The sequence below is a fragment of the Cantharellus anzutake genome (genome assembly GCF_015039405.1).
Source record: "Cantharellus anzutake strain C23 chromosome Unknown EI90scaffold_48, whole genome shotgun sequence".
NCBI lineage: Eukaryota > Fungi > Basidiomycota > Agaricomycetes > Cantharellales > Hydnaceae > Cantharellus > Cantharellus anzutake.
This window is the reverse complement of record NW_024066998.1, coordinates 344,636-370,151: the sequence shown is the minus strand read 5'-3', so window position 1 is coordinate 370,151 and position 25,516 is coordinate 344,636. Positions and strand designations below refer to the sequence as shown.

General features: G+C 48.2%; 5 protein-coding genes across 5 annotated transcripts; 4 read left to right on the top strand and 1 right to left on the bottom strand.

The window, feature by feature from the left end:
- Positions 1–13,092: 13,092 nt before the first annotated feature.
- Positions 13,093–14,319, top strand: EI90DRAFT_3291559 (uncharacterized protein). Its single transcript, XM_039067287.1, has 2 exons — positions 13,093–13,391; positions 13,473–14,319. The coding sequence occupies exon 2, from the start codon at positions 13,509–13,511 to the stop codon at positions 14,049–14,051; it is 543 nt and encodes a 180-aa protein (XP_038912731.1). The 5' UTR covers positions 13,093–13,391; positions 13,473–13,508; the 3' UTR covers positions 14,052–14,319.
- Positions 14,320–14,950: 631 nt separating this feature from the next.
- On the top strand, positions 14,951–19,255 carry EI90DRAFT_3291558 (Fusaric acid resistance protein family-domain-containing protein). Its single transcript, XM_039067286.1, has 16 exons — positions 14,951–15,233; positions 15,295–15,441; positions 15,495–15,595; positions 15,647–15,998; positions 16,050–16,435; positions 16,509–16,674; positions 16,734–17,045; positions 17,100–17,134; positions 17,192–17,299; positions 17,359–17,409; positions 17,468–17,597; positions 17,660–17,711; positions 17,767–18,064; positions 18,119–18,256; positions 18,313–18,586; positions 18,660–19,255. Exons 1-16 carry the CDS (start codon positions 14,990–14,992, stop codon positions 19,001–19,003), a joined length of 3,138 nt encoding a protein of 1,045 aa, XP_038912730.1. The 5' UTR covers positions 14,951–14,989; the 3' UTR covers positions 19,004–19,255.
- Positions 19,256–19,345: 90 nt separating this feature from the next.
- On the top strand, positions 19,346–20,038 carry EI90DRAFT_1998669 (uncharacterized protein). The gene is made up of 2 exons (XM_039052420.1): positions 19,346–19,658; positions 19,707–20,038. Exons 1-2 carry the CDS (start codon positions 19,442–19,444, stop codon positions 19,865–19,867), a joined length of 378 nt encoding a protein of 125 aa, XP_038912729.1. The 5' UTR covers positions 19,346–19,441; the 3' UTR covers positions 19,868–20,038.
- Positions 20,039–20,104: 66 nt separating this feature from the next.
- On the bottom strand, positions 20,105–21,162 carry EI90DRAFT_3291557 (uncharacterized protein). The gene is made up of 3 exons (XM_039067285.1): positions 20,972–21,162; positions 20,668–20,724; positions 20,105–20,589 (listed from the first exon to the last, which is right to left on the bottom strand). Exons 1-3 carry the CDS (start codon positions 21,099–21,101, stop codon positions 20,429–20,431), a joined length of 348 nt encoding a protein of 115 aa, XP_038912728.1. The 5' UTR covers positions 21,102–21,162; the 3' UTR covers positions 20,105–20,428.
- Positions 21,163–21,828: 666 nt separating this feature from the next.
- On the top strand, positions 21,829–25,076 carry EI90DRAFT_3018819 (glycoside hydrolase superfamily; the record flags this gene model as incomplete). The annotated part of the gene is made up of 18 exons (XM_039057263.1): positions 21,829–22,000; positions 22,068–22,092; positions 22,157–22,267; positions 22,330–22,390; positions 22,469–22,641; positions 22,705–22,725; positions 22,781–22,832; positions 22,891–23,044; positions 23,105–23,172; positions 23,235–23,371; positions 23,416–23,600; positions 23,656–23,709; positions 23,764–24,065; positions 24,123–24,169; positions 24,237–24,417; positions 24,498–24,637; positions 24,725–24,767; positions 24,834–25,076. 18 exons carry the CDS (start codon positions 21,829–21,831, stop codon positions 25,074–25,076), a joined length of 2,169 nt encoding a protein of 722 aa, XP_038912727.1.
- Between the last annotated feature and the right edge of the window lie 440 nt (positions 25,077–25,516).

Here is a 25,516-nt window from a genome sequence, read left to right as displayed (position 1 = left end):
GCCATCCTAGTGGTGGTGGACCGCCTCTCTAAGCGCATCCACGCAATCCCTACAGTCACAGCAGTAGACTCGGCTGGGATCGCCTGACTCTTCCTCGAACATGTCTGGAAGCATCATGGGCTCCCTGAAGAGATCCTCAGCGACAGAGGGAGTGCCTTTGTCTCTCAGTTCTCCAAAGAGCTAGCGGCCCTACTAGCAGTCAAGCTGACCCCTTCGGCACCTTACCACCTGCAGATGGATGGACAGATGGAGCAGGTAAACCAGGAGATAGAAGCCTACCTCCAAGTCTTTGTTAACCACTGCCAGGATGACTGGGTGGACTGGCTCCCACTAGCAGAGTTCTCCCACAATAACCACATCCATGCCTCAACCCACCACACCCCCTTTGAGCTCGACACAGGCCAACACCCCAGGATGGGGATGCAACCCACTTGTGCATCAGAAGTCAAAGCTGCAGATGCATTCACCTCAAGACTGATGAAAATGCAGGAAGAGGCAAAGGCAGTGCTAGAGCATGCAGCAGAAGAGATGGCCCGCTACTATGACCAAAACCGAGAAGTAGCGCTGAAGGAGAGAACGAAGGAAGGTCAGTTGGGAAGTTCAAACGAGACCACCACCAAGCTGTTCCCTGGTTCTTTAGTTAGGATGGGGAAGTGTACTAGTGTTATTTATTGTAAATATAGTACCAATCCGAGTGTTTTGGCTAATTCTATTTTTATGGGTTAGTTTTAAAGTTCCTGGGAATTGACTTACAGATAAACTGAGCCCTGCGGAGCTGTTTCTTATTGAAATTTCTTAATTTGTCTAGGTGTAATTCTGTGTAGCGTTGTTTAATTTGGATTTAATCTTCTACTTGGTGAAGTTTCAAAGATTCTAATCAGTTAATGGATTTGGATGGTGTCTGGAGTGTCCCTTGAGTTTGTTTTATTTTTGTCTTATTTTATCGCTTGTTTTAACAGTAGCAAAATAACTGTTTTGTGTTTACACTTTGAAATCTGGAGTGTTAACCAGCTCTCCTGTTGAAATATCTACTTAATATTTCTCTCCTTTATTGCTGCCTTTTACTACAGTGGCAATCTTAACTGTATATCACTTTTTCACACTGGAGTGACAACCAGAAATGCTTGAGAAAAATAATACTCTATTTTCTTACTTCTCTAAGGGGGGCGAAAAGTCGCAGAAAGGGTCTCCCTTTTATACTCCTTGGGTCGCCTTCCTTTTTCACGCTCTACCTTCTATTTACAGGATTTATTTACAGTGTATTTTTCTCAAACTGAATAAAAAATGAAATTTTCATGCTATAGTTCTACTGCGCTTGTGCTGCACTGAACTGCGGTTCTACTGCAGTCAGACTGCACCTAGAATTCTTATTGTCCTCCCTCGCCTAAGCTATTTTAATGGTTAATTGGAACTTGGCTGCGCTGTATTTGTCGCAGTTACCTATTTCAAATTCCCTATATATACCATTAAATTTGCTATGACTCGATGATTCTGAATTCAAACTTCGCATTACTATGCATACGGCTGTGCTGAGACCTTCAGCTGATTTATTCCAATTTTTATTTAGTGACGTTTAGTTAAAATGAGACTGAAATGATAAATGAGTGAATTATTCAGGTTTAAAACTGAAAGAAAAAGTTGCTAGTAGTCAAGAATTACTCAAACGAATGTGTTATAGCTCTCCACTTCATTAGAACATTGTTCCCTAAAATTCCCGCCATGGTCCGTCATAGTTTAGTGGTTTTCGTGAATTTTGTTCATATTCCCTGATTCCCCTTTGTATTATCACATCCTAATCCTCCATATGTATTGTTGGTTGTTATAGTAGGTTGTCCTTGAAGATATCATATTTTTATCTATTTTATTTAGGACTCTGGACCTCTTGAAGCTGTCTTCCCGCGCGTTTTCAGGTTTCTAACTTCATGTCCTTGTATCTCATTCATTTCTGGATGTTTTCTCACGTTCTTGGTATCATAAATTTTTATTTATTCCCACCTTTCCAATGGTACTAAGGTTGTGTCCTATTTCCTGGTATTCGTTGAGTTAGCAAAGATTTGCGCGCACATTCGGTAATCATGTGCATCGTTCCCATAGTCGTTCATATGCAGGAGCCATTTTCATTTAATTGTTCGGGATTTATGATATGTGTGGGTGTTTATTTCTTTCATATGGGCTTCTGTGATTTATTTCAGATTTTTCCCTCATGATCTAAGGTTGTTTTGCACTTTCTGTGCTTTGTTTTGACCGGGCTCTTCCTTATTTGGACGGAAATTGGTCTTCGCGATCTGCCGAAGTGCGGATCTCGGTTCCGACGGCTGGTCCCCTGCGCATCGCCACCCTCACGTGTCATTATACATGATGCGGATTTCTATATTCCCGTCATGGGTATAACTTCACAACGGCTGGACCGTTTGGGCTGAAAATTTGCATAACTATAGTTCCCCATTTTTAATAATTTCTGTGTAAATTTCGTTGTATGTTTTAATTATGAATCCTACACAAACATCATCTTTTCCCTGAGCTCGGACTTTTGATGTCGCTATTGCCGTTATTGGATATCTCATTAACGCATGATCCTTTTATTATGAAACTTTGGGAGGATTAAGATTAGATCCCTTCCTTTCTAATGGGCTATCAAGCTTGTCTCGGTCGTTACTAGTTAATCTTCGCGCTTGCCTTTTAGACATTGTCCTCGTTTTTCAGGAGTTTTAGTCATATCTCCGTCGTTTATGGGTAGTTTCCCCTGTAATTACTCTCATTGGTTCCGTTTGGGGGACATCTATATTTCCTATTATAAACACGACTTTTACTTTTGCATTAGTTCCTGAGGAATCTTTGTTCTGTGGTACTTCCATCTTTGGCTACGTGTGCGGATGTGGGAAAGTAGTTTCCGTGGAGGTTCTCTGATTATTTTTATAGTCAAATCTTGGTCGATTGTCCTAATTCTTGGTTTAATATTTGCTATAAATTCCCCCGAGAATTCCATCTCATTGATGGTAAGCTTGAAGTATTTTTGCTATTTTTCTTTCTTTCGATTTATCGTGTATAGTCATAATAATTCGTAAAAATTCGTAAAATTCGTTAAAATTCAGGTCCTTCTATTTTCTCATATCTACTTGTCATATGAGGTTTTGTGATTTATCTGGCATATTTCCATAATGGGTTTCCATAGTGTGGCCGTTATTTCTCCTACAGCGCCCAAGTACAAAGAAGGCGATCAAGTCTGGCTCAGCACCCAAAACTACACCACAGACCGCCCTACCAAGAAGCTAGACCACAAATGGACCGGCCCCTTCAAAATCCTCAAGGTCGTATCCCCCACTGCTGTCAAACTCCAGCTCACAGTGCGACAAAGGGGAGTCCACCCAGTGGTATTGGTAATGAACATCCGGCCCTACCACCCAGATGGGATCGCTGAACAACCCACCGACCCCCACCCAGGCCCCAAAATTGTAGACGGAGGAGAAGAGTATGAATTCGAGAAGGTCCTCAACTCCTGCTGGTGCCACAGTGTCAGGGCACACCTGCCTGACCCTGCACTGCACTGCGCACCGTACTGTCCTACTCCACCTCCCCCGCTATCACCTCCCATCTCTCCTTTCTCATTTTCCCCCTTTCTCTCTATTTCTATTCTACAGTCGATTTCCCTTTTCTCCATGTACCACTACATACCTAACCCTGCTCCCCTGATCGCCGCACGTGCCGCGCACACTCCCGCCTACGGAGCGGCCACCTCCGGGATCTCCCATGGAGACACCCGGGGAGGTGCGGCTGTGTGCAGAGATGATGTGGCTTCCTCCACGTGACCCTGACCACATGTATATAATAGCACCTGGGGTGGGAACAGAAGAAGCAGCCTTCTTCTCAACTTCCCACTTCAGGTAAGTACCATAGCTTTTCCCCTTTAATGATAACCCAACTTCCCACTTCAGACTAAGTGGTCAGGGACGCTCACCCCACGACAGGACCACCACTACACATAGCCAACACCTGTCCCCTTGAGTCCCTCTGCCTGACCCAGACTCCCCAGATGGCTCCCCGCTGTGCCCAGCACATGTGCCTGCACCAGATGCCCTCAGGATCCCCCACGGGGACACCCAGATGGCTGCAGTTGTCTCCAAGGATGACGTGGCATCCGTCATGTGACTCAAGCCACATGTACATAAATGTACCTGAAGTGGGAACCGAAGAAGTAACCTTCTTCTCACCTTTTCCACTTCAGGTAAGTTAGTGTAGTTTCCCTTTTCAATAACAATTCACCTTTTCCACTTCAGTCTGAGTGGCCAGGGACAGCTGTCCCATATTGGGCCTGCCAGTACACATGCCCAATCTACCCCCTGCAAGGTCCTCAGTGCCGGGCACTATACCCAGGCCCCCTCGACCCCAGACACGTCCCTGACAGGAATGGCCAGCTGACTGAATAGAAAGGAAGCAGCGGCCCAAATAGGAATGAGGGAGAATAGCGGAATTGAATGGAGCAATGCAATAGTTGCAAGGTCTGAAGTAAGTCCAGAAAGTCCGAACTCAGAAGTTAAACTCCGGAATATTGGCAAAGGTAATGAAATGGAATGAGCTAACCAATACAATGGGTATAAGCAGAGGTGGGGTCAAAGTCCGAGGTTGGAGCTAAGACCAGAGGTTCCGGAGACAGGGATGCAAACAGGATTCCAGAGTGGAGGTCTGGAGTTGGGAGCATAGGGTTGCATGCTCGTCTGGAAGGTGTCAAGGTTGGGGTCAGACCCGGAATGTTCCGGAGTCGGACCGAAGGTGATGTCAGAGCTGGAGGTGGGATAACCTCTTGGGAGTCGGCAAGGAGAAGGTGACGGAAAGGGAAGTAGGGCTCCGGAGTCAGTTTCAGAGTTCCAGGAGCCTGGAGTGGAGGTCAGGATTGTATGGATATGACACTTTCTGTGCTTTGTTTTGACTGGGGTCTTCCTTATTTGGACAGAAATTGGTCTTCACGATCTGCTGAAGTGTGGATCTTGGTTCCGACAGCCAGTTCCCTTTGCATCGCCACCCTCACATATCTTTAAGCATGATGCAGATTTCTATATTCCCGTCATTGGTGTAACTTCACAACAGCTGGACCATTTGGGCTGAAACTTTGCATAACGATAGTTTCCAATTTATGATATTTTCCGTGTAAATTTCGTTATGTGTTTTAAATATGGATCTTGCGTGAACATCGTCTTTTCCCTGAGCCATGACTTTGATGTCGCTCATCCCATTAATGAATATCTCATTGATGCGTGAACCTTTTATTATGAAAATTTGGGTGGATTAAGAATAGATCCCTTCCTTTCTAGTGGGCCATCAAGCTCATCTCGGTCGTTACTGCTTGTTCTTCATGCTTGCCTTTTAAACGCTGTCCTCATTTTCTGAGAGTTTCAGCCATATCTCCGTCGTTTATGGGTAGTTTTCCCTGAATTACTTTCATTGGGTCCGTTTGGGAGACATCTACATTCCCTATTATAAACACGACTTTGAATTTTGCATTGGTTCCTAAGGAATCCTTGTTCCATGGTACTTCCAGCCTTGGCTACATGTGTGGGCATGGGAAAGTAGTTTCTGTGGAGGTTCTCTGGTTGGTTTTATAGTCAAATCTTGCTCAATTGTTCTAGTCCCTTGTTCAATATTCGCTATAAATTCCCCTGAGCATTCCATCATGTTGGTGCTAAGCTTGAAGTATTTTTATTAATTTTCTTTCTTCTGATTTATCGTATGTAGTCGTAATAATTTGTTAAAATTCGTTAAAATTCAGGTTCTTCTATTTTCTGATATCTACTTGATGTATGGGGCTTTTCGTGGTTTATCTGACATATTTCCATAATGAGTTTTCATAGGGTGACCATTATTTCTCCTACAGCGCCTGCAGCAGATGCTCTCAGGATCCCCCATGGGGACACCCGGATGGCCATGGCTGTCTCCAAGGATGACATGGCACCCATCATGTGACTCAAGCCACATGTACATAAATGTACCTGAAGTGGGAACCAAAGAAGTAACCTTCTTCCACTTCAGGTAAGTAGCATAGTTTTCCCTATTAATAACAATTCACCTTTTCCACTTCTGTTAGAGACCAGAAGTGAGACAAAGGAGTTGTCTCCATGATGGAGGGCTTCAGCCTCAGCAACTCAGACCAGGAGCGCTGTGCCTAGTTACACGTCCATGCCCTAATTTACTTACTGGCAACAAGAACTAAAAGGGGGGATCAACTCTAGTCAATTTTATCACTGGGGTGTAACCTATCTACAAGTTAAGTATATATAGTTACAGTGAGGTGGGCCCATGAATGGCAGGACCGAGCAGAGCGGAGCTAACAGAGTTAAACATTAGCCAATTGAATATTACCAATGAGTTGGGTTACGGGGTTAGCAGAGTGGCAGGCTATAACCCAGAAACAGAAAGGAGGGATAGGCCCGAAGGTAGACTTGCAGGGCAAGCAAGTGTATTGCCCAGTGGGGGTGGGAGTGTGCCAGCAGACATCGGAGCTGTCCAGAAGCCTTCAGGGCTCCGTACTTAGGGAGGCATAGGTAATATATTGAAAAGAGGGGGTGGTGACCATCAAGGGAGTCAGAGGTGATTGCAGAATATGGGGGCTCTGAGGTTAGTGAAGAAGGAGCAGAGGTAATCTGGAAGGATTGGAGGTAGTGGAAGGCCATGGCCATGGATGGATATGACAACTTCAGTCTGAGTGGCCAGGGACTGTTGTCCCATTCCGGACCCACCAGTACACATGCCCGATTCACACCTTGCAAGGGCCCCTCTGCTGGGTGCTACATCTGGACCCCCTCTACCCTGGATGTGTCCCTGACAGGAGGTGAGGGTGAGGGTGAACTGGATCAGTGGCAGAGTAGGTCAGAGGTTGGGCAGAGTTGGTATGGATATGACAGTAGCAACCCAATGTTGCCAAGAAAGGCCAGGACATTGGGTTGAGGGGAAGGGTTGATATAGCAACCCAACATTGCTGAAGTAGGAAAGGCCAAGATGTCGGGTTGAGGGGAAGAGTTGGTAGCAACCCAATGTTGCTGAAGAGAAAAAACTGAAATGCGCTGTGGATGATGCACTGACATATTATGCTGCCCTGCTCACACCAATTGGAGTGTCCTGTAACCCTGGACTATTCTGTGTGGGCTTGTGATTGAAAGTTGGGCACTTGAGGATTGTCATGTCCCGGAATCCCAACCCCACACTCTCCCACCTCATGTCAGGGACACGTCTGGGGTCGAGGCAGTCCGGGCGTAGCGTCCGGTGCTAAGGACCTCACGGGGGGTAGATCGGGCATGCGTACTGGCAGGCCCGATGTGGGACAGCGATCCCTGGCCACTTAGACTGAAGTGGGAATGTTGAGAAGAAGGTTACTTCTTCGGTTCCCACCCCAGGTGTGTTTATATACATGCAGCTTGGGTCACATGAGGTCCGCCACGTCACCCTGCATACAGCCGCAGTCACCCAGGTGTCCCCATGGGGGATCCCAAGGGTGTATGCTGCATGCGCGTGCACTAGGTTGCACCCTAGAGCCGTCCGGGGCTAGGCATGTCGTGTGCGTGTCGCGGGCAGGTCGATAATACATGGATATAAGGGAAATAGAAATAGAAGTGGGGGAGGGATAGAGGGGGAAGGGATATGAAGGAAGGGTGCAGGGTGGAAGAAGGGGTACCGGGTGAGGTGGGCCCGGGTGGGGGTGGGTTAGGCGGGTGTGCCCTGACACCTCACTACACCTTCCTAACCACCTCATCATCCCCTACACCATACCCCCCCACTTCCCAACGTCACCTACTCCCCAACTGTCTCAGCTCCAGCCTGGATTTCAGCACACTCACCCTTGGCCACTCCCATCCCAGAAGCTCGGCCCCAAGTCAGAACATTCAGAGACTCTGGATTGCTCCGACCTCCCGATGGATCTCCGACATAGTGTGACATATCTCTAAGCCGTTCCCCCTCCCATTTCATTTAGTGGAGTCACCCAACATCCTTCGGATATGTAACTCCGGCTTCGGAGCTACCTGCATCCTCCAGTGATCCTGTTCACATCATCATAAATTAGACACCTTCCATTTGTAGTATGACTGTTGTCTTCTTTCCATTCAGTCAGCTAACTTTCCCTTACCCATTTCTTGTTCCCATTTCATCCTCTGGCCTTCTACTCCGCCCTCCTCAACCCAACACCTCGGTTCCCCATTAAGGATATCGTTTGGGACCATTTGGTACCTTTCGGTATCATTCAGCACCTTTTGGTGTTTGTCAGTATCACTCAGACTTTGACTAAAGTCCTTCTCTTCCACCCTCTATATATACCTGTAGATTAGAACCCTTTGTACCTCAGTTCTAATCTCAACTAAAAGTTACCCCAAGTCCCTCTATGAGTGAATCCTGACCTCCTCCCTACAAGATACCTCAGACACATGAAATGAAAGGACTAACTGAGACATAACGGAGGCACAGCGCTCCCTCCGAGTCGCTGAGGCCACATCCTTCTTAGAGCCTCTTGTACCACCCAGCAGACTTGGGCTTCCTGGAGAAGCTTTGGTTCACTACCAGAGCTCTTGGATCCCCTCTAGTTGAGCCCTGCCTGCATTCAGACTCATGCACATTGCCTTCGTTCAGGGTTTTTGACAAGGATAGGCTCTTGTCAGGGGATGACTCCTGGGTCCCCATGACCCTCCCCTATGGTCCACAGCCTGTAGTGTAACCAGCCCTGTCCAGGGCACAACTCTACTGTGGGTAAGGAGATGAGAACGAAGCTAACTTCTCATCTTCCCACAGTGGCCACAATATCAGCAAAACTTCCGGGGATACCCGGAAGTCACATGAAGGGGTAGGAACCGGGCCCGGAGCATGTGGCGCACAGAGCATGCGTGCGTGCAGGAAGCGTGGTGGGTGGAAGCGGGTCCGGATGCGGGTCCAGGTCCAGGCTAGTCAGGGTGTGTGCCCTGACAGCTCTGTAACCACCCTGTGCCCTGTCATTGGGCTTGGAAAATCTCACTGGAATGTTGGGCACTTGAGGATAAAGCTCTGTAACCACCCTGCACCCTGTTGTTGGGCTTGCAAGTTGGGTGCTTGAGGATAGGCTCTGTAACCACCCTGTGCCCTGTTGTTGGCCTGCAAGCTGGGTGCTTGAGGATGAAGCCTCTGTAACCACCCAGTGTCCTGCCATTGGGCTTGCAAAATTTTGCTGGAATGTTGGGCACTTGAGGATTGAGCCTCTGTAACTGCCCTGTGCCCCATTGCTTTGTTTATCTGTTCCTGACATGACTTCTGCCTCTGCACTCATGAAGATTTTGACATGTCCTGCCAAGAAAATTGGAGGAATGTATGGTCATCCGAATGAGGGGAAGTGTTGAAGTGGCATTCCAGTGTCCTTGTTGTTACAGTTATTGTTCCCTTTTATGGGAAGTTTCGTTGTCATAATGCTTTAGCCTTTGTTCATTTGTGCCACACAGAAATGTACAGTTCTCCAATAAACCGTTGCAATGTTTTTCACTTTTCAACTCATGACCTTATAGCACAATGAAAATGTATTTGAAATTTTCAAAAAAATATTCAGAACATGGGAAAGTATCTCATCTAAAGATCTGCCAATTATGTAAGCAATATTTTTATTTTTGGTAATGTTATGTAATTTATAAACTACCCAGGTCATTGCAATGGTTTATTGGAGTACCCCCAGGCTGAACAGAAAATAGGAATATCATGTGACATGTCATGTGATATTGTTTACTGGACACACTAGTAAACAAAATGACATTAATAAAGCATAAATACCAGAGGACTTCACATGATAAGGCCCCAAATCTGAAATGCACCCTTTAGCCACTTCAAAAGTTGAACAAATCCTTTCCCTCATTGATTCTGGCCATAGTGCTCACCAAATCTCAGTTCTTACTGGCCACCATTACTCCACTGTCACTCACCTATGGTCTAAACACCATTCTGATGTTCCCAAGCCCAGTGGTGGTCATCCAGCCAAGCTTTCTGATACTGATATTCGCCAGCTTGTCATCTCATCAACTCTGGGAAGGCTGACAACTCATCCCAAGTCACCCAAATACTCTGAAACATCAATGACACATCCCTCTCCATTGAGACTGTATGTAAAGGGCTCAAAAAAGCTGGTTGGAAAGCAGTGGTGAAGAAAAAAAGGCCTATGCTCACCAGGCATCACAAGAGGACAGGATGGATTTTGCCCTCAGCCACAAGGAGTGGACTCTAGAGGACTGGAAGAGAGTGTCAGGGACTCGTCCGGGGTCGAGGGGGTCCGGGTATAGCGTCCGGGACCGAGAGCCTGGCGGGGGGCAGATCGGGCGTGCGTACTGACAGGCCCGATGTGGGACAGTGGTCCCTGGCCACTTAGACTGAAGTGGAAGGTTGTTATTATCATTAAAGGAGAGATATTGTACTGCTTACCTGAAGTGGAAGGTTGAGAAGAAGGCTACTTCTTCGGTTCCCACTTCAGGTTCGTTTATATACATGCGGCTTGGATCACATGACGGGTGCCACGTCACCCTCGCACACAGCCGTAACCACCCGGGTGTCTCCGTGGGAGATCCCGAGGGTATCCGGTGCAGGCGCGCGTGCTGGGCACAGCGGGAGGTCGCCTGAGGTGCCTGGGCCAGGTGCATGGTGGGCGCGCTGCAGATGGGTCAATTGTACAATGATACAGAGAAAGTCGTCCATGTGGAATAAAGGGAGAATAAAGAAGAAGTAAGATAAGGAGAAACTGAGGAGGGGAGGATGAGGGGGGAAGAAGGAAAAGGGGGAGGAGGTAAGGAAGGGTGGACCAGCGGGGTACCGGGTCAGGTTGGGCCGGGTGGAGCCGGGTCAGGCGGGTGTGCCCTGACAGAGAGTTGTATGGTCTGATGAGACTAAGGTGAATTGTCTGGGCTCAGATGGGAGGAAATGGGTGTGGAAGCGGGTGGGGGAGCCTCTTGTCATGGCCCTGCAAAGTCCCCACCCTTCTACCACTTTCTGCACCCCCATTCTTGCGCCCATTACTCATGCCCATTAATCACACCATTGCCCATCACTTAGCGGCGCCGATAGTGGTTCCCGTTCTACGGCCCCATAGCAGCGCCTCCTTCGTTCTCCCGCCACCACTTGAGTTCCTCAGCCATTTGGCCAATACCATTTTATTCTTATTCATTCGCTTAACTAACTAGCGGTTGATATGGTCGCCACTGATCCGCTCCTTATTGACATTTGGTTTATTCCTTTATTGACACTTGGTTATTCCTTTATTGACATTTGATTTATTCATATATTGACATTCTGATCTGCCACCATATTGGCACCTAGATTGTCGGCCTATTCATTCTGCCTCCCAACTTCGCCGTCCTCTGTTCCATTCATTTCTTCTGTTCCATTTCCCTGGTCCTCATCACTCTTTTAGTTCTGTTGTACTTACCATCCCGCTCCTGTCCCATGCCGGACCGACCAGCCCCTTCTCTGTTCTCCTTTCCTATTTATACTTGTAGTTTACTGTCGATGTACCTCAGTTCGAATATCGACTAGAATTCCCCCCAAGTACTCTCATCTTAAGTTCGCCTCTCAGTTCCATCTCCGCTTAAGTCAATGTTGCCGCAAGGTACCCCCCGCTAACATGAAATACGGGACAGCCTAGAACACATGGTGCAATGCTCCAGCCAAGTTGTTGAAGCCGAAGTCCCAACCACCACGATGCCTTGCAACTGTCATATCCATCCCCGGCCATCGACTTCCGGTCCCTCCGACCCCTCTGGTCTAACTCCGCTCCTTCCTCACTAACCTCGGAGCTCCCGTATTCTGCAACCCTCTCGGTACCCCTCGATAGTCACCACCCCCCCATTTCAATTTATTACCTATGCCTCCCTAAGTACAGAGCCCTGAAGACTTCCGGACAGCTCCGATGTCCGCTAGCGCACTCCCGCCTCCGCTGGGCAATACACTCGCCTGCCCTGCAGAGCCCACCTTCGGGCCTATCCCTCCTTTCTGTTTCTGGGTTATCACCTGCCTTTCCGCTAACCCCGCGACCCGACTCATCGGTAATATTCAGTCAGCTAATGTTTAACCCTGTTAGCTCTGCTCTGTTCGGCTCCACCAATTGCGGACCCATCTTCGCTGTAACTATATATATATCCAACTTGTACATAGGTTACACTCCAGTAATAAAATCAACTAGAGTTACCCCCCTTTGGTTCTGATTGCCAGTCAGTAAGTTAGGGCACGGACGTGTCACTAGGCACAGTGCTCTTGGCAGAAGTCGCTGAGGCCAAAGCCCTCTGCTACGGAGACTCTCCCTCATCTCAAATCTGGTCTCTGACAGCAATGGAGTAGCTCATTAGCTAAGTGTCCACTCACGCTGCCATACTCCGCTCTGCTTCCTGTGAATACCTCAAATACAGTTTCTGACACCTCTCACTGACAGGTTGGTGCAAGGCACAAAAAAGTTTGGTGGAGGTTCCATCATGGTATGGGGTTGTATGACCTGGGATGGGGTTGGAATGGCATGCAAGATTGATGGGAAGATGGATGGGGACCTGTACTGCCAAATTCTGGATGAGGAACTATAGGAAATCATATCATATTATCACAAAAACCCAGCCCATGTCCTCTTCCAACAGGACAATGACCCCAAACACACCAGCAAAAAAGCCCAAAACTGGTTCAATAACCACTGTATTGAGGTCATGAAGTGGCCCTCACAGTCTCCAAACCTCAATCCAATCGAGCATCTCTGGAATCATGTGAAGAGGAAGCTTGGGGAATATGAAGAACCTCCAAGTAGTGTTCAGGGGCTGTGGGATCGCTTCCAGGAGGAGTGGGATAGGATAGATCCAAGTATTTTGCCAGAATCTGATTGAGAGTATGCCTAGGAGGATTGAGGCAGTGGTTAGAGCAAAAGGTGGCTATACAAAGTATTAATTAATGCCATTTTCCCTTCCCAAAAATGTACTCCGTTGCAATGACCTGGGTGGTTTGTAAATTACATAACATTACCAAAAATGGACATATTGCTTACATAATTGATACATATTTAAATGGGATACTATCACATGTTTCGATCATTTTTTTGAAATTTTAGAATACATTATCATCATGCTATAAGGTCATGAAGTCAAAAGTGCAAAACATTGCAACGGTTTATTGGAGAACTGTATATAAGTACGATGTGTAGAGCTGGATGACAATATATCTAATGACACTGTGATATCGTACTCAGAGGATCGGGCTGCAATGCCGCGATCATAACAGCCGCAGCGCGTGAGGTAGCGCAAGTTACAGGAGGGCACAGTCCCCTTTCCTAGTAACACACAGCGGTATCGATCTTGAGCCCTCTGGGAACGTTAAAGGACGGAGTCCAACAACCTCTCTTGACTAACACCACTTCGTCACTCCCTCCCAGAGGAAATATTGTCAGTCAAACGGCTTGTTGCTCTCATACTTGTTCCTGTCGTCCCTGCGGTGCTGATTGCGGGCCATTCCTGATCTTGTAGCGGATCTGCCTCATCTGAGAAAACATCTTATTCCCAATGTCAGGGTTGTCAGGGTGGCATACTCGTTCCCATCCCCACCCGTCCCGAGGAACCTTTACGCCCTCTAGCGAAACACTCATAGCTGGCGTCATTCGCTCCACTCATCTTTATCCGCGGCAACTCGTCGCCGCCTTTTTCGTTCCCGATTTCGTCGTAGACACTGAAGGACGCGTTTTCCAACTTAACTCAGAAGAGGAAAAAGGGGCCATCTACCAGATTCTCAGTCGTGCTACTTCCGACAAGATCCCTCTAGCTGGAGGATACAATAATCAGTGGAGGATTTTCCATCCGAGGACGGACTTTCCCATCCACAAACTCAAGATTCCTAGTACCGAAGCGGGTAAAGTGGATGTCGTTTCTGTGTATGGACTGTCAAAGAGCACAGGGACGCTCGAGAAGCTGGTTGGCGGATACACGGAATTGCCTGAAGTGCTCCAGGAAGCTTTCACGCTGATGGACGAAGCCCGCACGACGACCGCTGAGGGGGAGGGCGATAGCTCGCTCGCAAGAACTGTCGGAGATCTTATCGTTGAACTTTGAAATGATGTTTGACGAGGTAGTTTGGCAGATGAGAAGAGTTTTAACACATCCTTTTTGGTAGATGACTGGTTGATAGGCCACCAAACAAGCTGAACCCCAACCAACGAATGAAATTACTTGAAACATTTCGGGATCGCGTAAGGGACTCTTGCCTCGGGGCAGGAACAGTAAGAGGTTGGAGTTCGTCAACATGACATCGAATGGCTCATTGTCCATCACGGCAATCCGCGCCAAAGCGCAGAGCATGGGACGAACCCTCAATAAACTGTCTGAGGCTAGCAACCCCAGCTATACCGCGGAGGAGGGCCAAGAGCCACAGCAATGACATCGTAGAAATCTCATTCTCAACGGGTCTTGAGAATGGAGGCATTCCGAGGACGTCCAGAACGTCCGTAGATTGCCTTCTTGGGTAAGGGTGCTTTCGAGGGCTGCGACTCTGCGAGTGTATTGGCACTGCCGAAGTGGGGCTGCAAGCGAGAGGCGAACTCCCGCGACCCCACCACCACCGGTCAAGGGTATACCAGAGCAGAATGGGCACACCAAAAGTCTCGCATGTGCTTCCTCAGCGAAATTTCTTCATCAGTGGAAGCTTAAACACCCTATATGTATGCCACCCTAATCATTAGCCTGCTTACATCATGTGTCGTGGACGTTGTGCAGTACGGGCGTAATCTGTGTCCTGCTGTGCCAGAGACTTAATGGTTGCTGCTCAGACCTAAGGGCCCAACAATATACAGTACTGGTGGAAGTCTTTGTTGGGTGATGACGGGGGTAACAAAATAGAGTACAACAACGACAAATTAGGTAGTGATGTCATCTGCTGGCTCCAGCTAGTCATAGAGGCTGGAGTCCTGCCTAGGCCCTAGAACATCCTGCGTTCTAAATCAGCCCCACCGCTCGTGGTAAGGTGCCAAAGGTGGCTGTATAGGTCGTGACTGATGAGACTGAGATTAATCAATAAACGAAACTGTCGAGCTTTCTTCTCTTCCATCTCTGGAGAGCGGGCCAGACACGGCTTTGCACGACTTTTGACAACATTTATTTGCGTGATTATAGTCACAGTCATTTCTTCGAACGAGAACAACAGGCCACTCGCTGCATCTTCCGCGTTTCTGATTTTGACTTTCCGGGAGCTGGCCTTTCCTCCAGGGCCCAATATCGGGACTCACATCGAAGGATCTCGTTAGTATTGTCTAATTGACGCTACGGACATGATACTGAGTGAACTTTTCCTCTGTCAAAGTCATCAATTTCACTGCGATATGTCTATCAGTGGTCCACTGCAATGTTGGGAAGACATTAGCCTCTGTAGCCAGCAGAAGGCGAGGCCCTGACTCGGCGTCCGCCCGCACCATCCCTATAACTTTTCTATTCCTCTGTGCAACAGCTGGTGCGGATGGCATAATGCCGTAAGGTTCAGGACGTCTAACACGTTTTTATCAGCTGGTGTCATCAAGAGTGCGTATCCCAGACTAGCCCAGGCATGCCGTATGGCAGCCATTACTGCCGTGTTTTCACTTACGGATGGGATTGGAGAAACAAGTGTGCGTTGTTTGATTCATGGCAAGGGATGGGGGTTCACGACGTGAGAACAGGTCCCGGCATCAAGTTGGACGACCTTCGTTATCATATCATCTCTGGCAGCATCTTCATCTTTGCTTTCTACCCTCATCTTCCTTAGGGGATCTTCTCGATCATACACGCATCGACTGCTCCGCGCCATGGAGTCAACGCGCAGCACGCTCTCCGAACGAGTAGAAAGAGCATTTCGGCCGCAAGGCTCCACAAATCTCTCCGATCGTTCATACGGCAACGCTTTGGACTTGGGGTCCCGCTTGCGTAGATCATATGCGCACGCCTTTCTCGAACCTCGATACGGTCGACTCCACGTAAAGGAGTTGCAGGCTTTTCCAAACATAGTTGATAGGATTCGGACGGAATTATCTTGTAAGCAATTCAGCCGGCAAATATGTCCTTTTCCGATGCAGTTGCGACTAGGGGGAGAGACCATTTCTTTGACTATGCGTTTATCTACGTCAGAAAAATCCCAAATCCACGAGTCCTTTGATGGCCCCTCCACGGTGACTACAGAAAAGATTTACGCCTCCTTCATACTAGTGGAGCGCACAATCAAAGACGCTTTCGACATTAAACAATCCAAAGACAATTCATCCCTCTCCATCCCGACTCCGGAGGACTATGCAATCCAGATGCGGGAGCTGGCAGATGCCGCTCGACTGCTCAAATTGAACCTCGGGACAGCACAAGCTTCGGTAGAGAGCCCAAAGAGTGGATCCGGTCCCCCTGTGGCAGCCCTCTATGCGCTTGAACCCTTCTCCAAGGGACTCTTCTCGGTGTCTCTTCTGGCAGTTTCCATTATAAAAGTGAGGACGTTATATCATCGGAACTAACCCTATCTGACCGTTTGCTCTCCTGGGACCGTCCCGGCGGGCATAGATCGCGGAGGATACGGACTTGATCCTCCGAATTGGGCGAGGCATCTCTATTAAGCTTCAGGAACACAAACGACGTCGTTTATGGCTCCCGAAACTGACGCGTCGATGGTTTAACGAGTCACTCTCGGCTGAGTGGAGCGATGCTGGAGCCAAAGTAGATTCTATCGGTAAGGCAACATCCTAAATCTCCGTCCAAAATTCGGTTACAGTTTTCACTTCCACTCAGCAAGAGCTGTAAGTTCAATACCACCGAGCCCTCGCAGTGATGAAATGGAGGTCGAAGGAGAGTATCAAGGATTTGCGCTTCCAAGGAATCGAACACTTGGCAGTGAGCAGGAGTACTGGTCGCTTTTTTCCCGACTGGCGCGCATGCCGGTCTACGTGCTGCATAGATGGTCATCTCTTTCGGGCTCGCGCGTGCGATTGTCTCGCGCCATCCGCGGTGTCAAGCATTCCAGCAACCTCCGATATGCGCTTAAGAATGGCATTGGAGTCCTCCTACTCAGCCTTCCAGCATTCTTGCCGAGTAGCAATCAAGGCAAGCAACAGATGAATTTTATCCACATTGTGGACTTATTAAATGGATAGTTAGCGAGTCATTTGTTCCGTAAATATCACCTTCAATGGGTAAGAGGTTATTGGGCATATATATTTCATGGTGTGTGTGCTCATGTCGATGCTGAGATGGTTGCGACATACATCTTCGTTCTTGAAACAAACACTGGTGCCACGATTCAAGTCGGGGGACTTCGTCTTCTAGGGACGTTGCTTGGGGCTGTCATGGCATGCCTGGTAAGCGTCTCCCAGTCCCAGTTTATTCACAATATTGTCTGATAAGAACCAAATGGTAGATATGGCTGATTGCTCATCGCACTCCATATACATTCGTACTACTATATACGGTGATTTTTTTGGTTCATCTTAGCCAGACTACTGCTTATAGAAGCTATATTTGAGTAGCTTGCGGAAGTCCCGATTTCTTGGCTGATCTTACGGACATCTGTAGCTCCCATTGGAGTGGTCGCATCCATCACGATACCTCCAATTATATTTACAACCCGGAACAAGGCCACACACGGATCAATTCTTCGTACGTGAATAATAGGCCCTTGTTAGAGTGTGAAGTTTTGATGTTGATGCATTCCTCCAAAGCCATATCTGTCAATCGAGCCATGGCAATTGCACTAGGTATTATAGTTGCAGTGTGAGTTCTCGAGGTGTGCTGTACATATTCAGACATTCCTAATCCATTTTCACAGCTTAGTGAATCATTTTGTGTTCCCACGGCATTGTCGACGCATGTTCGAATCTCAGACCGCTAAGACTCTTCGGAAGTTTACTCAACTATATATTTTACTGACTAAGTACGCCGTGCTGTTTTGTCGAACGATGGGACTCTTAGGCTTGGTACTCCCGCACAGGCTGACTCTGTCCATGGATCCGGGTAGCGCGTCGCAGTCGAGGCTTTGGGTTGAATTGGAGACTGACATACATGATTCGCTCTTCCGTGCAAATTCGCTAATTGATATGATGTGGATGGAAATCAGTTTGCTGCCTGTAAGTACCTCCCCCTTCGATGGTAGTAGGGAGAATCTGGATCGAATTGCACAGAAACCTCTACGAACCTATAGGAAAATTATTTTTATACTCCACAGAATATTGGACCTTTTCATCGGTTTACGGCGCATAAGAGAAAACATCCCCAAAAAGGAAACAGTGACTGATGTATTCTCGTACAGAAAAGATCTTGTATGTCAGATTGCTCCGGATTATCCCATGAGAATCGAATACTCACCCTTGACTAGGTGTCATGCATTTGTGTATCTCTCTACGCGTCCGAAATGGCATTCGAAACGTCAGAGAGCCTCCCTCAATTTTTGCCCTCACCCCAACACGCGCTTGATGCTCTGATTCGAGAGAAGCACTTGGCGATGCAAATGTATCAGCTGACGGGTGTAGGTGCATGGGCCACTTCCCCAGGTGGTAGCGATGGGACAGCTTCAATCTCGAGAGACGCTCCCAGGCATGGCTCTGCACGAAACAGACCGCGCAGAACTCTTGCCGCATCGTACGCTCTGGGTATGATAAATTCCTGCAACTCTTGAGATGATACAACTTGAAGACTTTTCGTTGCCTCCTGCGCGTCTCCCAGCCGAAAACGCTTTAATGGAAGATGTCGTAAAGCACCTTGAAGAGCTCCTTCAAATCATGCGCCACTTACACGGGACTACAACCTGGGCCCCTGAACTATCGGTCGGTCCCCTTAGTCCTCCTCCACTGAGCGGGTGGCAATCTCCGCCTTCGCGTCCCTTAGGAGGGGAAGGTGCAGCCTTGACGATGGGGCTGGTGGATATGGCACCAGCTGCTGAAGGTGATCAACCAGCTGTCGAGACTGATGGTAATCTGAGCCCGGAAGGGACGATTAGGGGCCCACTCTGCACACCTGTTATAACCCCAGTGATGACACCAGAACGGAATCGTGATCGGTGGATCTAGCCTAGCACGCCTTCCATACTCAAAGCGCAGCACTAATTCCGAACCTTCTGTACGGCTAATTCTATATCAAAGACATTACATTTCGACCATCACCAGCGCAGTGCTAAGTCGTGCGCATTGGGTAGCTGACCACATAACGATACAGTCCGACGCAGCTGCGTCATTGAACCCAAATCGCACCTCATTTCCGATCTATCTCGTTTCAACTCCACTCGGTCTCCGTTCGCCTCCCAACGGCGGCTCATCTCACACGCTCTTCGATTCTCGACTACCTTTGCGTCGCTGCTTTGTTGTTATATAATCGCCCCATTCTGAACTTGGAGAGGTGACCCATACGTTGAGATGAAACGCGCCCAAATCGGCAGAGACCGGCTGGGCCCAGGAGCCAAATTGGAGAGAGCAAGAACCGGTTCCGCTAGTATGTGACTGGACTGGGAAATGACTGGCAGAGCCAATACTCCGAGAGGTCCACTGGTTGATGCATGCGTCATTGATGCCATATGTAACAATTTCTGGATGTTGTTGCCACCCAGAGTGAACAAAGCAACGGCCTCCCAGTGCCCACGATCCTCGCGTCTCCGCAAACCATCGCTGTATGGCTCCCACAGATCGTCTAATACGATTTTCCCCAGAAACATAAAAATATCAATGACGCGTGAGTCCATCAGGCAAACATCACAGGGTGAGGAAACCATTTGAGAAGCCGTGTATAGTAGCTCGTCCGTCGGGGCCCGCGGTGTCAGCACCGCACAGACCAACACACATGAAAACCACCGGAGCTACACGCACAACTACCATACTGATCAAATGCAGGCCCATTATATTTATCCCAACATGCGAGCCGCTTTCCAACAAAAATCATAGCGTTCAAAACACACAGGAGACAGACGAGGACTTGAAAAAAGTGGTGTTGCCTCTGGGCAAGTTACCAGCCTCTTGGCACAAGCCACGTCATGTCAATGGCCAAGTTTCAATTCAATTCATCGGCGCATTTGCCCGCCAATACACTATATATATACCCACCTCGTCAGACTGCGAATATCTGATAGGAGATCCCAGTCTCGCATCGGGATGGGATCGCTAACCCGTCAACTAGTAACGGAGCTACCTAACAGGCTGGTAGGGCAACTCAATACCATATACCGGGGTTACTTTCCACTGTGATTATCTGTCGCTATGGCCACACATGAGGGAAATATTTCTGCATGCGTATGGTAGGAGATGGTAGGCTGGGTGCGTCCATACAACAAACGCCTTCTCTGAAACTGGCATTACACGGATTGTCGTTCTTCATGGCTCCCTGGGATTCTCGGAGAAGTGATTATTGGATGGAAGCAAAGTCGATTTGGGCTCAAATTATGAATCAGCACAACAAACATTTGCCTTCTCATCCTGTTGTCGATTTACATTAATGTCCTGCCGCCCTCACGCGAACACCCCTGAGAGCAGAATTTGATCAGAGCGAATAGCGTAGGTCAAGAGATTGAATGTCAAATGATACCACAGTGGGAAGTATATAGCTTCGGCAAACGGTAATGGGTTGGCCCGGTACCAGCTGAGCCTGCTAGGTAGCTCCAACTGTTCAGCTGTTTTAATAGTGAACCACAATACATTCAATCGGTATTGTGCAAGACACGGATACACAAGATTGTGACAGCACTTACGAAAGCCCTTGTAATATTCTGGCCACCCAAATAGGTACATAAGGGACTGCGACTTGACTAGAGCACGATATCTAACAATTGACTTGGTATCGAGCTCAGACTCTCACCACCGGCTGATAACAACATATGACCCTGACACTTGCAGAATCCACAAGTCTCGCAGCATCCACTTCTTCGAATTACTGCCCGAATCGGAAAGTGTCGTGCTTGAAGTCCCCACGATGACTCGCCATTCCATGTCATCCAGGTAGATGCTGGGCCTGGGCCGTACGTTTACAGCCCCGTTAATATTGTTCACACGCACCGTGATGTCGAGGTTGAGCCTGAGAGTGGCCGCAGGGACATTGTCCGTCCCAGCCAGAAAGAGGGTCCAATGGCCAGCGCGGACCAAGCGAAGATGCAATCGGAAGAACAGCAAGCGCGAAGGCCTTCATTATTGTTCCGCTCTCGATTAATGAGCGGTTGGCTGGGGGATGTCACCTCTCCCAGTTATGCACTGGAGCCCTGTGTGGAAATACGAAATTCAACAATCGAGCAGGCCATGGCCATTAGTGTATCCTGCTGATGTGTAAAGTGCGAGAAAAACAGAATCCTGTCATGCAATTTGAAATGAGGTTCTTTACATACTCATTTGAAGCTGAGTTGAATAATATCGGATCCGGACAAGTCAAGCCTGAGAATGTTTCACCGAAAACACTCAGTCAGTGATGGAATATCCGGTGCACACGTGAGCTAATTCCATTCATATTGCTTACATAATGGTTTTAGACAATCATCAATTGTTTCTGTGTCAAATTGAGTAGCTCCTTCGACTTCGAGCTTCTTCGAGTGGGAATTCAGTTATGCTCATCACATAAATACAGCTCAAATCTTTGGAAATTCTCCTTCTCTCGTACCCTCCCCCAGTTCCTTGCACTCGACCGTCTCTGTCCGAGCAAGGCCCAAGAACTGATAGGAAGGCTTTCCTTCTCTCATTTGCCTCTTCACACTCTTTTCCTATCCTAAACCATGAACACGTTCTTTTTCGCGCTTTCCGTCGCGCTTGCCATTCTTTCAACTTCAGTTTTCGCTTTACATAAGCGTACGTTGATACCCTATCTCGCTCTCCACCTCGCCGTGGCTCACTTGTTTATAATGATCGTGGTCCCAACGTGACGCGCCATGCCCCGGTTGCCGTTCCTTACAGCTTACTATCGCCGTGGCCATCACGGCCCTGCTAGGCTGAATACTCCTCGAACTGACAGTACGAACCCGCCCGGGAAGTGGGCTGCTGCCACCAACAGGGCGAAGGGCGTCGTGAGCACCCTGTCCACTGAGGATAAGGTTGCCCTTGGTATGTCTAGCCATTTCCCATGTTCGAAATATAACTCATTTTCCACTCCGTCTGTTCGTCGTTGTAGCCACTGGTATTGGGTGGCAGGAAGGGTCAGTAGTGATGTTCATACATCCACCATTCAACATTCGACCCTTGCTCTTTCTGCTTTTTCAGGCCATGCGTTGGAAATATTGCTGCCATTCCATCTATCAACTTCCCAGGCCTCTGCTTGCAAGACGGACCTGGTGGTGTTCGGTTTGCAGACCTGATTAGCGTGTTTCCTGCGTGAGTTGCAATTTCTCAAGGCCTTGAGTTCAAATTAGAGGAATGTATATTTTAATTATCAGAGGGATCAATGCTGCTGCGACGTTCAATCGAAACCTCATCCGTGACCGCGCTCTTGCTCTGGTACGTTTCTCATCTTTTTGTTTTCCTCTTTTCCCTTCCACTAAGCCGGCGTGCACTTGTCCCTCTACGCATAAATAGGGCGCTGAATTCAAGGCTAAAGGTGTAAATGTTGCGCTTGCACCTGGAATGAATATGGTCAGGTCTCCTCGAGCAGGGAGGAACTGGGAAATGTTCGGAACGGATCCGTATCTTGCTGGGGAGGGCAGCTTCGAGACCGTTATGGGTTTGCAAGCCAATGGGCTTCAAGCTTGGTAAGTGCGGTGATGAGTTTGGGTTGAGTGACCGCTCCTTGACGGTTGCTGGTATTTTTGCAGTGCTAAGCATTTCATCAACAAGTATGTACTAACTTCTTGAACTAAGTGGTATGTTCGAGCTAATGTTTCCTTCCAGCGAACAGGAGACCAATCGTCAATCATCATCTTCAAATGTGGATGATCGCACTGTGTGTCACACTACGTTGCATTGTTGCCAAGCTCATCGCTCAGCTTCTTCCTGTTTAGACACATGAGATCTACCTTCATCCATTCTTGAAAGCAGTCCAGGCTGGCGTTGTCTCGGTCATGTGCTCGTATAACCAAGTCGATGAGACTTGGGCTTGCGAGAACGATCATATTTTGAATGGCCTGCTCAAGACTGAACTTGGGTTCCAAGGTTGTAAGTATCCCCCACTTGTAATCTCACGATCTGGAAGCATTGGTGTTGCGATAATCCTAGATGTTACCACTGATTGGTGGGTCAATATGGAAAAGTACAAAACTCTAGCCGCAAATCAAGGTCTTGACGTAAGCATTTGTCTACTCGCCTGACCCACACGCTCACTTCTCGTGTTCTGCGTGGTTTATAGATGGTTATGCCCGGTGCATCTTTCTACGGCGGCAATGTCTCTTATTTCGGCCCCGCTCTCATCGACGCCGTCAATTCAGGACAAGTCCCAGCTCCCGCCTGGACGACATGGCCACCCGAATTCTCGCAGCTTTCTATGTACAAGGTCAAGATCAGGCTTACCCAGCAGTGAATTTTGATAGTTGGAATCCAGCGAATGGGCAGCACGTGGATGTACGAGGAGACCACGGAAATTTAATAAGGAAAATTGGAGCCGCTAGTACCGTTCTTCTCAAGAATTCCCGTGGGGCTTTGCCGCTTGGGGATGGAGTGAAGAGTTTAGCACTTGTGGGGAGCGATGCTGGGCCTAATCCTGATGGACCTAATAGTATGTTTATAACCTTTGTGTCTGTCAGGTCGAGTAAACTGGTTTTTTTCTGAAGATTGTGCGGATCGCTCGTGCAATATCGGGATTCTTGGTATAGGATGGGGCAGTGGTACGTGGCAGGGGTTTATTGACTTCCAGACCCATTGATTCTGTCCGTGTTCAGGTACAGCCAACTTTACGTATCTCGTCGACCCTTTATCTGCTATTACTGCCAAAGCCAGATCCATCGGTGCCAATGTTGCGTCCAGTTTAAGTGATTATGATCTTGTTGCTGCGAGAAACGCATCAATGGGCAAGGATGCTGCACTAGTGTTCATAACGTCCGATTCAGGAGAGGGCTACCTCACCGTTGAGGGGAACCCGGGGGATAGGAATAACTTGTATGCTTGGCACGGTGGGGATGCGCTTGTGAACACTGTTGCAGGGGTGAATAATAACACGATCGTGGTTGTGCATGCTGTTGGAGTGAGTTGTCATGAAAAGATAGACAGTGACAAGCTTGCTGAGTGTGACTTTCATTAGGCCATCATCATGGAAGCTTGGATTGATCATCCTAACGTCACGGCGGTGTAAGCTTCCCTCGTAATTCGCTTTGTTATCTTTATAAACCTCTCACGTCTGTTAGCATTCATGCAGGCCTTCAAGGTCAAGAAGCTGGGAACTCCCTCGTCGACATCCTTTGGGGGATGTCAACCCATCCGGCCGATTGCCTTACACCATCGCAAAGTCTCCATCTGATTATAGTGCTGATATTGGCACGAATCATGATGTCGATTACACTGAGGGGTTATATCTTGATTACAGGTGGTTCGATAAGGTAAGCGCTGTTTTCCGACCCTCTCGTTGATGAGGATATTGGGGTACACTGATATTGATGGGGACGATTTCTTTCAACAGCAAAATATCTCCCCGAGGTTTCCATTTGGGTATGGGCTCAGTTATACGACGTTCGCTTATTCTGGGCTAGCTATTAATAAGCTTGGAGGCGATGATGGTTACGAGGCTCCTACAGGTCCGGGTTCATCTTTATCTGGGTGGTACGTGCTTTTCCTGCGGTGTTCAAACTGGCGATTGAAGTTGGTTCTCTTGGTGTTACGTTAGGTTGCATGACGATTGGATCGTAGTAACGTTCGCTGTAAACAATATTGGCCCGTGGACGGGACAGAGGTTCGTTCGTCCTGCATTGTCCATCCAACTCCGATTTTTAATAAAACCTCCTTTCAATTTCGTTAGATCCCCCAACTTTATCTGGCCCCGCCCGACTCGTCCAACTCACCACCCAAACAACTCCGTGGGTTCGATAGCGTCTTCATTCCAAGATACGCCTCGAGCCCTGTGAGGATGTGTTTGAGTCGATACAGCTTTGCTGTGTGGAATGCGGCAAACCAGAGGTGGGAGATCCCGAGGGGAACGTATGGTGTTTGGATTGGGGCCAGTAGCAGGGACGGGAAGCTTTCTGGATCGATCGAGATTTAGGGTACTTGTAGGAGAATAATGTGGCAAGGTCCTTGAGCTATGTTTCTTGAGTCAAAATAACTTGGCGCGTGTTACGCTAAATGCAACTTATAATTGTTCGCCATACATTGACACAAGATGCTCAATTGTAAATTCGTACACATTACCCAGTCGCGGAATTGCTTCTCCGCCCAGGTGCCAAACCGTGGGAAGCCATTCGGCTCTCACATCATCGCGAGTCCCCGTCTAGCTCTCCGCAAAATCCCCGCAGAGAACGGGATGATATTACATAATGATGCTGATGGCCCATCAACCCTGAGCTTCGTTCAGAGAATAATAGGGTTCAATTCTTTTCTTCGGAATAGGGTTGGGTCCGAGTTGACACTGATCTACCCGGTCAGTGGAGTTGAGCCCGTTGAGGCTTTTGCCGTTCGGGCTGTCTCATTCACGCCTCGGCGTCG

Excerpts from the sequence above, each read along its gene's own strand:
- EI90DRAFT_1998669 (XM_039052420.1), top strand. The coding sequence starts at position 19,442 with ATGACTGGCAGAGCCAATACTCCGAGAGGTCCACTGGTTGATGCATGC. Across the intron at positions 19,659-19,706 it reads CATAAAAATATCAATGACGC|CCGTGTATAGTAGCTCGTCC; the intron begins GTGAGTCCATCA and ends CCATTTGAGAAG.
- EI90DRAFT_3291559 (XM_039067287.1), top strand. The coding sequence starts at position 13,509 with ATGTCAGGGTTGTCAGGGTGGCATACTCGTTCCCATCCCCACCCGTCC.
- EI90DRAFT_3291557 (XM_039067285.1), bottom strand. The coding sequence starts at position 21,101 with ATGAAGGCCTTCGCGCTTGCTGTTCTTCCGATTGCATCTTCGCTTGGT. Across the intron at positions 20,725-20,971 it reads GGCTCAACCTCGACATCACG|TCAAGTCGCAGTCCCTTATG; the intron begins GTGCGTGTGAAC and ends ATCGTGCTCTAG. Across the intron at positions 20,590-20,667 it reads AGAATATTACAAGGGCTTTC|CTGAACAGTTGGAGCTACCT; the intron begins GTAAGTGCTGTC and ends CTATTAAAACAG.
- EI90DRAFT_3291558 (XM_039067286.1), top strand. The coding sequence starts at position 14,990 with ATGAGACTGAGATTAATCAATAAACGAAACTGTCGAGCTTTCTTCTCT. Across the intron at positions 15,234-15,294 it reads GACTCACATCGAAGGATCTC|TCATCAATTTCACTGCGATA; the intron begins GTTAGTATTGTC and ends CCTCTGTCAAAG. Across the intron at positions 18,257-18,312 it reads TCTCGTACAGAAAAGATCTT|GTGTCATGCATTTGTGTATC; the intron begins GTATGTCAGATT and ends ACCCTTGACTAG.